Source organism: Gadus macrocephalus, chromosome 23 (genome assembly GCF_031168955.1).
Source record: "Gadus macrocephalus chromosome 23, ASM3116895v1".
NCBI classification, from domain to species: domain Eukaryota; kingdom Metazoa; phylum Chordata; class Actinopteri; order Gadiformes; family Gadidae; genus Gadus; species Gadus macrocephalus.
In genome coordinates this window covers 1,668,894-1,680,716 of record NC_082404.1, presented here as the reverse complement: position 1 = coordinate 1,680,716, position 11,823 = coordinate 1,668,894, and the positions used below count along the sequence as shown (strand labels likewise).

Below are 11,823 nucleotides of genomic sequence, written 5' to 3'. Positions count from 1 at the left end.
GGTCGGGGACCCGGTTCGGGGTTCCACAGCTGGTGGAATATTGGGCCGTCCCTGCAAATGAGTAGTGGAACGGGGAGGTGGGGAACGATCCCGGCATGGACCGTAAACACCCCTCGGGGGGTCCGTAAGACCACGTGGCATGTTTCGTACGTGCGGGTGTCCCCATGCATACGCTGCCTTCCATCAGCTAGGTCTGGGCGTAGGAGGGTCACGACGCTGCCTGTATCCAGGAGGGCCTGAGTTATCTCCTAACCACACTGGGAGATTTGGGGCCCTGGGCTTCTGATGAGCTAAATAGGTTGTTAGAAGACACGGTCCTGTCCGTTTGTTGACGGCGAAGGTTGATGGCATGGAAACATCCCGGCTTCCGGTACACTGGCGGGCTAGATAACCTGCCTGTCCGCAGCTAAAACACTGTCTATCCTCTCTGGGTTCGAAGAGAGAGGGTCGGCGGCCTCGGTGGGGGTGGACGTTTTGATAAGCCTGCCATGATGAGGAATCTGAGTCTGTACGGCGCCTCTGGCATCAAACCGCTAGTCATGGAAGCGCTGGGCCCAGGCGGCGAGGCTATGGCCATAGTAGGCCAGTATTGCCTGTTTTAATGCCAGGTACTGACTGGTCTGCTCCGGCGTTAGATCCTGGCTCGCCTGCTGGGAAGGTCCGGTGAGGAAGGGGGACAGTATGTGGGCCCACTGGTTCTCCGGCCAGCTCTCCCGACGGGCCGCCCTCTGAAAAACCTCCAGGTACGCCTCCACGTCGTCATCCGGACCGAGTTTGGTGAGGCGGCTAGTGGGCATGGATGTCGGGGGATAGCGAACTGCTTACTGAGCGGGACGTAGTACCGCCTACCGGAGAAGGACAAGGCTCTTGGTGGTGTCTCTGGGCAGCCAGAGCTTGGTCCCGCTCCTGACGCTGGGCGGCGGCTGCAGCTGCGGCTCCGTCCGGGTTCTGTATTGAGGTGTGGGCGTGTAATCCAAAGTAGTCCGTAGCGTGGTCAATCTGCCTGCATTCTCCACCATATTAGGCGACCCGGCCCCGGGAATGTCTATGTCTCTCTGAATTACCACACATCAGGGATCGTTTGAGGCCAAAAGAGACATTTATTCAATGATGACCTAAAATGTGTGGGACTGCACCCAACACAAGGATAATGAAAATAATAATTGTGGCTCCATTAGCCACGGGAGAGTATAAATAAAAAAGACAAGATGATAATAATTATAATACAATAACATAAACAGGTTGATGTGTCTCGAATACATTGATTAATGATGATGAATCGCTGAGATATGACATCCCAGTGGGCTATATATTACCTATCAAACGGTTCGATTATATGAAAATGAAAATGTATATTCTTGCCATCAGGCCGATAAGGCTACAGGTCCATTGTCCACAGTGTGTAGTTTAGGGTCAGGCTCTCGGCGATGGTAATGAAGCTGATCGATGGTGACACCATCACAACACTGTGTTCCGGAGCACTTCACCATCTCCTCTCACCACTTGACGAGCCGTCTCATGTTGCTGCTGGCATGACTGGCCCTGCTGGAAACCTGACCGTCCGCTTGTGTGTGTGTGTGTGTGTGTGTGTGTGTGTGTGTGTGTGTGTGTGTGTGTGTGTGTGTGTGTGTGTGTGTGTGTATAATGTGTCTTATCAATTCGTTTTGCTGTAAAATGACTACAAATACTCCTAAAAATAAAGAAATGTTTAAGACTTTATCTCTTGTTTCCAACATGTAGCATTTAGATATTGAGTAGATACAAATTGATAAATTGTGTAGGTTTCTTGCAATTTGCGGGTTATATCCTCATGGCTGAATGCACTTATTGTAAATCTCTTAACCTAATCTTAGGTCCTAAAAAGAGAGTTATTGATAAAGGAAGGTTACTGATCATACATATCCACACAAGTGTTCATGTTATTGCGAAGCTGCTTGTTAAAGAGCTCTGCTTCTCCCTGGTGGAAGATAAGAAACATCGGTGATTCTCAAATACGGTTCAGATTATTGCGCAGGATTGCAAGGCTATTTCATATCCCATGTATTGTATATTATTATGATCAATATGTATTAAGGTGAGTTGATTATATTTTATTATATTGAGTCAATCATTTTGGATTTGTCGAATCTGTGTATTCAGGTGATCCCATGGCATTGAGCGATCAGCGCTCTGTCGAAAGTGCCTGCCGGCACTGCGCAGGTCATTTACTTGTATCCAGAAATTTCATCATTCTTTAGTCCTCCTATTACCGTGGTCCATGCTTCGTAGCGCAACATCAGCCCTGCTGCGGACCAGCACTGAGCTCTCCACCGTCTTTCTGGTGCCGAAGGTCCGCCTCCTGATCCCCACCAGGCCGCTCTCCCAGCCGGTCCGCCTCCTGACCCTCACCAAGCCGCTGTCCCTCCCGGTCCTCCTCCTGACCCACTCCAGGCAGCTCTCTGTGCCGTTCCGCCGGACTCCCTCCAGGCCGCTCTCCGTGCCGGTCCGCTCCTCTCAGACCAAGAAGAAGCCCCGCAGTCTGCGGCTGTCCGGAGGACTCTACATGGACCCCGCGATGGAGGAGATTCTAGCCCCGCTGAGGCTGGCAGTAAAGGAGCAGGTATCAATAGCATTGAGAATAGATATCTACTTATGGAACATCTTTAGATCTGATTTAGTTAAATAATCCGTCGTGTTTGTTCAATAATGGTATGCTGTATAATAAAAATTATAATAAACTATTTATATAGCACTTTTCAAATCACAGTTACAAAGTGCTGAATATGTAATCTATGTACATGCTAAAGGTATAGCTATGTTCATATGCTACGGGTATATATTAAAGGTATAGGTACATGCTAAAGGTATAGCTACATTCATATGCTAAAGGTATATGTTATGGTATACGTACATGTTAAAGGTATATATTAGAGGTATAGCTGTCAGGCTAAGCTGCTCAATGGACATGGATGATCTGCACGGCTAAAGTTAGCCTTGGCTTGATGCAGCAGCCTCAGTCTGCCACGTTTCATCTCCACATGTGTATAGGAAGGTTTGGGTTGGGCAACTCTAGTTTGTGCAGTGCTACCAGTGGTAAACAAACCGCTCTAAATGTTCCAATGGCTCAAAATAACATTTTCTTTGACAAATTGCTCAACCAAAAGACCACTACTGTACTGTTTCCTCCTTGGTTCTGACTCAATGTTTCCGTTGGCCTGTCTGTGTCGTAGGGGGAACTTGTGCGCCAAATGAAGCAGGACGGCCTGCCCGACGTAGATGTCACCAAAGCTGTAGCCGAGCTGAAGGCAAGGAAGAGAACTCTTGAAGCTAAGGTGAGCTTTTATCAATTTCTCCTTTGACAGAAGAATGGCCCATCATGCTGACCTACGGTCTAATTCTGTACATTATTTTCTCTTTTCAGGAGCTGTCCCTGGAGCCCAAAGATGACATAGTGGACCGAACAAAGATGGAGGATACCTTGAAGAGGCGGTTCTTTTACGACCAGGCCTTTGCCATCTATGGAGGTGAGGGCCTCTGGCTGACCAGTCGTAGGGCAGTTATTTTATGAAGATGACGGGATAGGAGAATGGAGTTGATGCAGTGTTCAACTCCCGGGTACTGGGGGTACTGGGTACGATCCCCAGTGTTATCCCCAGTGTCAACAGTCTAATCTGCAGCATTTAGTAAGTGTCCATCCCCTACCGGCACCTTAAAGGGCACCTGTTGTACTGACTGGTGACGTGGTGATACGCCTGTACCTGAAGGTACTGTTCAGATACAGGGGCCCTCCACCGCCTGTACCTGAAGGCACTGTCCAGATACAGGGACCTTGGATAAAAGCGTGTGCCAGGTGAATAGTTGTGTTCCTTAAACGGGTGTGATGCCCTCCAGGCGTGAGCGGCCTGTACGACTTCGGCCCTGTGGGGTGTGCCCTGAAGAACAACATCCTGCAGGTGTGGAGACAGCACTTCATCCAGGAGGAGCAGATCCTGGAGATCGACTGCACCATGCTGACTCCCGAGTCCGTGCTCAAGTAGGTGCCCTTTCAACACTCGTAACCTCTGGGGCTCAGATGTCAACCTCACACCTGACCATCTTTTATTTGTATAGCCCTTAATCACAGGTACAGTCTCTAAGGGCTTAACATGGCCATATATTTTTGACAACCCCCTCACCTAGCCCCCAAGAGGGCAAGAAGGAAGAAGGAACGCAGAGTTGGGGATCCCTCCTTCCAGGGATGGTCAGGAGTGCAATGGGGGCCATAATTGACATACCTGTCAATAATATATACTACTATAATAATAGATTTGATCTAAACATTTATTAAGCCTGAGGAGGAGGATGTCTTGATCAGTGTCTCTCTGGTATCCATTTGTTCGCATCGACTGGAGCACCTCTCATCCCTTGTAAAGGTGCAAAGTTACCTGCAAGGTCAGTCTGTTTCTCTTTGGGACATTCAGAAGACTTTGATTCTGTAAAATGGATGTAAGCATTTCAAAGGTACCTTTAATCCCATTGCCAATCTTGAAGTCTTTTTGGTCAACATCATCATTGCTGAAGTTATTTTATGAGACTTAATAATGCTGAGAAGTATGAAGGATCTTCAAGCCTTGACTTTTCTTCATGTTAATTAGCCTCAGGCTTATATTTGTTGACCATACGTTGGCCCTAATGAAGGCTACACACCAACGGTGCCCTGTGGTTCCTAGAGACAGCTGGAGGTGTTGTTCTGTAGGTCTGGATTGACGGGCACAGATTAAATCTGCGATTCAATGCATGGGAGCTGCTCCTCCAAGCTGCCTTCCATAGCCCGGTTGCAGATACATTGATGATCTATCCATTGATGATGTACATTGTAATGGTTGCCCCCTAGAGCCATATTCAAATGTTTACTAAATGTGTCTTAATCTCTCAGAACATCTGGGCATGTGGACAAATTTGCAGACTACATGGTGAAGGATGTGAAGAACGGCGAGTGCTTCAGGGCGGACCATCTTCTCAAAGGTATGTCTCACACAACATATTGTCCATAAGGTTTGGTTTATGCATGGCTGCATTGAGTAAAAGTAACTTATACGTGGCCATTCATGGCAACGTGTGTAAGCATTCTTTGTGCACATGGTAATCCATTCTCAACATTCTGCCACTTATGGTCATTGGTTTACTAAAGAGTGTGAAGATAAGGCGTAGAGATGTTGGATCCTCTTCCTTCCCCTCTTGGTCCCATTTTATTCTGCATCAAATCGGGCTAATTGGACACTGGACAATGGAAACACGAGCTGCTCATTCCTTAACGCCCCCGTCCACCATAATAAGCCCTGTCCTTGTTCCCCAGCCCACCTGCAGAAGCTGCAGGCTGATAAGAAGTGTGCTGCTGAGAAGAAGGCAGAAATGGAGGAGGTGGTCACCCAGGTCAGTCCCACACTCCTTCTGACCAGACTAGAGTACCAGACTGGTACTGCTTGTGTTTACTTGGTCCTAGCCTTGTGATTGAGCAAATTTTTCTCTAATTCCCTTTCAGATGGACAACTTCACTCAGGAAGAGCTGACAGCACTTTTTGTTAAATACAGTGTCAAGTCGCCAACCACAGGCAACGACCTTTCCGCCCCCATCTCCTTCAACCTGATGTTCCAGACCTCCATCGGCCCTGGGGGGAACATGCAAGGGTATGGGCCCATGTTCTCATCACAGCACATGTCTCAAAGTGTCATCCATCACGGAAGTAACACTAATTAATTTGAATTCCAACCGTCTTTAGCTATCTGCGGCCTGAAACGGCTCAGGGAATCTTCCTCAACTTCAAGCGCCTGCTGGAGTTCAACCAGGGAAAGCTGCCCTTCGCTGCGGCCCAGATCGGCAACTCATTCAGGAACGAGATCTCCCCTCGCTCCGGGCTCATCCGTGTGAGGTGGGTCCTCCCTGCTGGGCTCTACTAGAGCTTCTACTGACATGAGAGTACGGAGGATGTACAGTTCCATGGTCCCCATCTAGAGGACGACCATGGATGGCACAGGTCTAGTGGCTATGATTGATTGTAGGTTTGTTCCATTGCATTCCACCTTTTGGTGTCGGCCGTTCTGAACATCTTTGGATATGTAATGATCAACAGAGAGGTTGAGTCTTGTAGGGCAATGTCATGCTAACAGATTAAAGTATTGAACTTGACCAGCTCCAAACGACACCTCTTTCCCCCCAGAGAGTTCACCATGGCAGAGATAGAGCACTTTGTGGACCCCACGGAGAAGGTCCACCCCAAGTTCTCCAACGTGGCCGACCTGAACATCACGCTGTACTCCTCCAAGGCCCAGACCAGTGGGCAGTCTGCCCACATCATGAGGCTGGGAGATGCGGTGGAGCAGGTAGCTCTCAGGCTATTCAAATAAAATCCATAACACCTTCTGTTGTTGGGAGATGATTAGGTTCACCATACTTTAGTAAAGCTAAGGTTGACAAAGTGCAGAGAAAAGGGAGCATCAATAAAAGCTAGGTATATCAGAAGTGCTTGAGTCTGAAACCGTCTCTTCTCTTTCCAGGGAGTGATTAATAACTCCGTCCTGGGATACTTCATTGGAAGAATCTACCTCTACCTGACCCGAGTGGGTGTGGCCAAAGACAAGCTGCGTTTCCGCCAGCACATGGACAACGAGATGGCCCACTATGCCTGTGACTGCTGGGACGCAGAGACCAAGACCTCCTACGTACGTTTGACACCTGGCTCTCCCTAATTCTCACTCTCGTTTAACGTTCAGTCGTTCAGCAGGAAAACAGCATATAATCAATATTATAGGGTATACAAACTCCATTGGTTGATGTTTATCATTGTTCACCTCCTTGTGGCCCTAAATTAAGTAGTGATGTTGAAGTACAGTAATGCAGGGAGCTGCCGTTCATACACCCTGACACCATGAGCCACTCTTCTGCCATGTTGGATTGTTAAAAACTAATCAAAGATCAGCACCTCTGGAGCCAGTGTTGGGTTCAGTCTTCAGATGAAGTGAGCTTGGCTTCTCCCTGTTTGCAGGGTTGGATCGAGATCGTGGGGTGTGCCGACCGCTCGTGCTTTGACCTGAAGTGCCATGCCCAAGCGACCAAGGTGCCGCTGGTGGCAGAGAAGCCCCTCAAAGAGCCCATATCCTTCCTGCTCTTTACGCTTTAACACGTGCTCATGTCCTTGTGTCCTCCTTTTACTGTTTAGTAATGTAGCAAACGCTTCTACCTAAAGAGACTTCTAGCTGTTGTATTCATACATTAACCCTTACCCCTGGACTAATGGGCCCCCTGGTTCATAAAACTAAGCCCCATGCTGTTGAGTGCAAGTCACGCACCTTGACTTCCTCGCACAAAGTTGTGAACGTGGTCCAGTTTGAGCCAAACAAAGGAGCCATCGGCAAGGCCTACAAGAAAGACGCCAAGCTCGCCATGGAGTACCTGTCCACGTGTGAGGAACACGTCATCTCGGAGCAGGAGAAGCTGCTTACTGAAACGGGGTGGGTGCTCATTGTTCTAGTGGTCGGACCTAGATGAGGTTCCTCAGACAAACCAAAATATAGATATATTCATGCATATAGAATCTGTGATTAGTATGTATAGGAGCTGCCACTCCAAGCTGACCTCCAGAGCCTGGTTACAGGTGTTGATGATGTACACGTCAGTGGACACCCCATAAGGGTTAGCCATTGTAATATCAACCTCATAATTACAGTTACAAATACATAGTCCTTCTGAACAATGAAATGATTACAGGACAGCCAGCCTCTGCGTCATTGAGTTAGATTTAATGGTATAAACTACACAAACGTATTAATATCTTCTTAAATAACAGCTATCAAAGCTGCCAATTATGGATGACTGTGTGAATATGGAAGGACCCCCCCCCCCCGTGTGTGTGTGTGTGTGTGTGTGTGTGTGTGTGTGTGTGTGTGTGTGTGTGTGTGTGTGTGTGTGTGTGTGTGTGTGTGTGTGTGTGTGTGTGTGTGTGTGTGTGTGTGTGTGTGTGTGTGTGTGTAAGGAAGAGATCTGTAAGTAAGCATGTATAGGCCCCGGTATACAAGTGAATGGTGATGGTATTAACATATGATGCATATGATATGGAAGTTGATGATTAATATGTGGATATGTTTGGTTTGCAGTGAGTTCACCATCGAGACGGAAGGCAAGTCGTTCCGGCTGACCAAGGACATGGTCAGCGTCAAGAGGTTCCAAAAGACTCTGTACGGTGAGGAGGAGCAGCAGGAGCCCAGCGCTGGCCGCAGCTAGCGGGCCATAGTAATCGTAGTAGCTGTAGTAGCCGTAGCAGCTGTACTAACCCTAGTAACTGTAGTAACGGGGTCTTTATGTTGGCAGTGGAGGAGGTTGTCCCCAATGTGATCGAGCCATCCTTCGGCATCGGGAGGATCATGTACTCCATCCTTGAGCACACCTTCCATGTCCGGGAGGGGGACGACCAGAGGACGGTGAGACACTGCCTTCTGGGGGATTGTAGGGTTTACTCCTGGAGCAAAAACCAACGGGTCTCCAATCGTCCACATCACCAGACGGCATAAACGCATCATTCATTTCAAATCTTTCCATGTTCTCAGAGGTCTGTTGTGTTTCTCAGTTTTGAGGTTTGCTCAGTCTCTGGGTCTGTAGTACTTCATGTTGCGTCCCTCAGTATTGAGGTTTGCTCAGTCTCTGGGTCTGAGGTACTTCCTAGGGTTCTCCTGTTCTTCTGGGATGTGAGACCTGCAGCTCAGACCCTGATCTCTTCCTCTGCAGTTCTTCAGCTTCCCTGCAACGGTGGCTCCTTACAAATGTTCCGTCCTTCCCCTGAGCCAGAACCAGGAGTTTGTTCCTTTCGTCAAAGAGCTGTGTGAGTATCCTCCTGATGTCCCTCAGCGTCTTGTTCAGCTCTGCTATGTTGTCTCTAACCCCCTTCCTCCTTGTCCTCAGCGGAGGCCATGACCAAACAGGGCGTGTCCCACAAGGTGGACGACTCCTCCGGTTCCATCGGCAGGCGCTACGCCCGCACCGACGAGATCGGTGTGGCCTTCGGCATCACCGTGGACTTTGATACAGTGAACAAGACGCCCCACACCGCCACGCTGCGGGACCGCGACTCTATGACCCAGATCAGGGCCCAGGTACCGCCTCTTATGCCTCAGTTGATTCAGTGGAGGATGTCCGCACTGATGGAGAAGCTTTGAACCCCATAGACAGGGGTGCACATAACTGGTGCGCAAGTACGCATGCGCGGCCATAACCGGGGATGCGTAACGTCACTTGTGTCACTACAGCGCTTTTGCGTAACTTACGGGAGATCGAGAAAAAAACGAAACGACAAAATACATTGAGCAGCTACTTGTGCGTTCGCCACCTGCAAAGAAAAGGCTAATGGAGCCGGAGCAGAAGAATTTTTTTTTTCTCGAAAAAGTGGCACCAAGAAGTGCCGTGGCTCGAAACGAACGATAAGCGCAAGAAATGTGCGCTCATGTGCGCTGTGCATCGCGCACACACTGGAGAACTGCGCAAAATCATCTGATCGCAACGTTCCTTTGGTCAGATAATCAAGCGCTCCGTGGTCGAGCTGCTGTAGTTTGATAAAAAAAAAAAAGGTGACGCAAAGAACCTCTGTGAAACTGGGTACGTTTCATAAGATCCGATGTTACGTGTGGAGCCATGTCTGGGGTGCGTACCAAACACCATCTCCTGGTAACTATAAAGAAGTTATGTGCACCCCTGCCCATAGAGATATTAGAGAAAGGTCCTAACCCTGCCAGTAACAGCTGTTATCGGAAGGGTTTAGACATACCTCTAACGCTTGTATTTAAACTGCTTGCATTACCACCCTAAAGAGTTTTTAAATCTGCACTATGTTCCTTTCTACTCCATTAATAAATAATATCCATACTAGAAGGTTTCTCAGAGGTCTGAAGATGTTATAGCTATGACCGTACGACTCAAGGTGCTAACGGAAGACTTGGAAGTGGAGTGTAAATTATGTATGTGGTGTTATCATGAGATGAAGTATCTCTAACCACCCTCTTCTCCTCTCCCCCCAGGTCAGCGAGCTGCCCGGCATAATCCGGGACTTGGCCAACGGCAGCATGAGCTGGGCCGAGGTCCAGAGCAAGTACCCCGTCTTCGAAGGACAGGAGACCAGCAAGAAGGACACTGCTGAAGAGTAGCCCCCCACCCCCCCTCCTCCTCTCATCCATCCGCCACTAAACTCTAGAACGACCGTCTCCAGACTCATCCCATAGGCTCCACCCCCACATCGTGTTGTCCAATAAGGGGTGCTGGGGGGGCGCCCCACCTGCTGGGGACATTCATCACTACGTCCGAGCACTGTCATGGAGGGGGCATGACAGCTGGGGGGCCTCATGAGGCGGCCTCCGCAGCATGTTTTACAAAGGGATATACACTCTTCAGGCTGAGCCGTGTGTTGGGAGGTCTGCTGTTCCACGGTTCAATGTAACGGCAGGTTGACTTCCCCTGCTGGGGGATCTCGGTCAATAAAGAAGCACTAAATGGAGGTGTGTGTGGTTTGGCTCTGTTTGATCGGGTTTCCGCATGGTCCTAGTGCTGGCCTTTTAGAGCGGCTGGAGGAGGTATGTGAGGCAAAAGACAACTATAGAGATGGCACCCATTTAGTCTGCAACAATATAATTAGAATATGAATATCAATAACAGCATCTGCTGTAGTGAAAATCACAGGAATACTTGAGTGTTTAAACACCTCAGCCAATAAGGGAAAAGGGGTCTTTGCCACCAGCCAACCCAGTCACCTTTGGCAGGTACTTAACACATCTGGAAGTGACAGAGCTGGAAGAAGTTGATACAAGGGAGACTTTAGATCAACTAGGCTACTTTAATATACGTTTATATAATAAATAAACAAGAAGTACTCAACAGACGAGACTGAGGATGTTTCAAAAGTTAAGACGCATCTTCTTTTAGAAGATATATGTTCGTAGTGTAAAGACGGGTGGCTACTGGTCTGTTTTGAGTTTCACTTTGAGTTATTTTACACACTGACACACACACACACACACACACTGACACGCATACCAAACACATAAGCAACCCTTTCTTGCACCCAGCGCCGCAATTTACTTTCTACACCGACGCATGTATCGTTGCTAGTTTACATCCGGCGAAAAGCTGATTTTTCCCTCGCAGTAAACTCGCGCCACTAAACTTGAGGCCTGAGAGCCGTGTCGGCGAAAGCAGAGGCGTGTTCCGGCGCAAATGATACATGGTGCTATCTTACAGATCGATAAAGCAGTTGCGCAACTGACCGAATATTACATGGTACGTGCACTAGCGGATAGCGCAGTTGGTGTTGCTATTTTGACGTAGGCTACCATGGCAGGTCGGAACTGCAACATAAGCTTACACACACCAGTAGGCTATAAACTGCACAAACATGCAAACGATTTGCCTAATTGAAATATTATGATGGTGACGTGGATTGTGGAAAAAATTAATTCATGCAGCCCCAAGTTTAAAATAACAATAACAATAATAAACTCGAGCAAAGTAGGCTATATCCAAGCCTTCCAAAACAAAATCTGGTTTTAGGGTAAATGATGACGTTGGTTCAATTATTTGGGAAAGAACAGCTGTTGCACCTTTCTTGTTCTTTGGCTCTCAGACCGTTGTCGGGGAGCACAGGGGAGACGTTCCCTCCAGGACCGATGTCGGGGTAACACCCTTCACTATGACCGGCATTGGGTCTGTTCATAGGTCGGAAGACACGGGCACTGATTCTTGGCGGCTGTACTTTATTCATGAACAGTACACGTGTGCTCCAAAACATAACTGGATTCATTAGTTCCTCCCTAGACTGACACTCGCTCACT

At 48.4% G+C, this 11,823-nt stretch overlaps 1 protein-coding gene and 1 non-coding gene across 2 annotated transcripts; both read left to right on the top strand.

Moving 5' to 3' along the window:
• The first annotated feature begins 2,226 nt into the window (after positions 1 to 2,226).
• LOC132452169 (glycine--tRNA ligase-like) lies at positions 2,227 to 10,431 on the top strand. Its single transcript, XM_060044600.1, has 17 exons — positions 2,227 to 2,599; positions 3,210 to 3,311; positions 3,401 to 3,503; positions 3,871 to 4,012; positions 4,895 to 4,983; positions 5,315 to 5,391; positions 5,501 to 5,646; positions 5,739 to 5,888; positions 6,177 to 6,339; positions 6,514 to 6,678; positions 7,002 to 7,110; positions 7,323 to 7,467; positions 8,110 to 8,195; positions 8,324 to 8,433; positions 8,738 to 8,831; positions 8,912 to 9,102; positions 10,021 to 10,431. Exons 1-17 carry the CDS (start codon positions 2,258 to 2,260, stop codon positions 10,144 to 10,146), a joined length of 2,340 nt encoding a protein of 779 aa, XP_059900583.1. The 5' UTR covers positions 2,227 to 2,257; the 3' UTR covers positions 10,147 to 10,431.
• On the top strand, positions 4,673 to 4,807 carry LOC132453013 (small nucleolar RNA SNORA84). The gene has a single exon (XR_009524557.1). It is a non-coding gene; the product is annotated as a small nucleolar RNA SNORA84 (small nucleolar RNA).
• Positions 10,432 to 11,823: the final 1,392 nt, after the last annotated feature.

What these genes read in the sequence shown, in the direction of transcription:
- LOC132452169 (XM_060044600.1), top strand. Translation starts at nt 2,258, where the DNA reads ATGCTTCGTAGCGCAACATCAGCCCTGCTGCGGACCAGCACTGAGCTC. An exon ending in CCTGGGGGGAACATGCAAGG is followed by an intron (nt 5,647 to 5,738) that starts GTATGGGCCCAT and finishes AACCGTCTTTAG; the next exon opens with CTATCTGCGGCCTGAAACGG. An exon ending in AAGCTGCTTACTGAAACGGG is followed by an intron (nt 7,468 to 8,109) that starts GTGGGTGCTCAT and finishes TTTGGTTTGCAG; the next exon opens with TGAGTTCACCATCGAGACGG.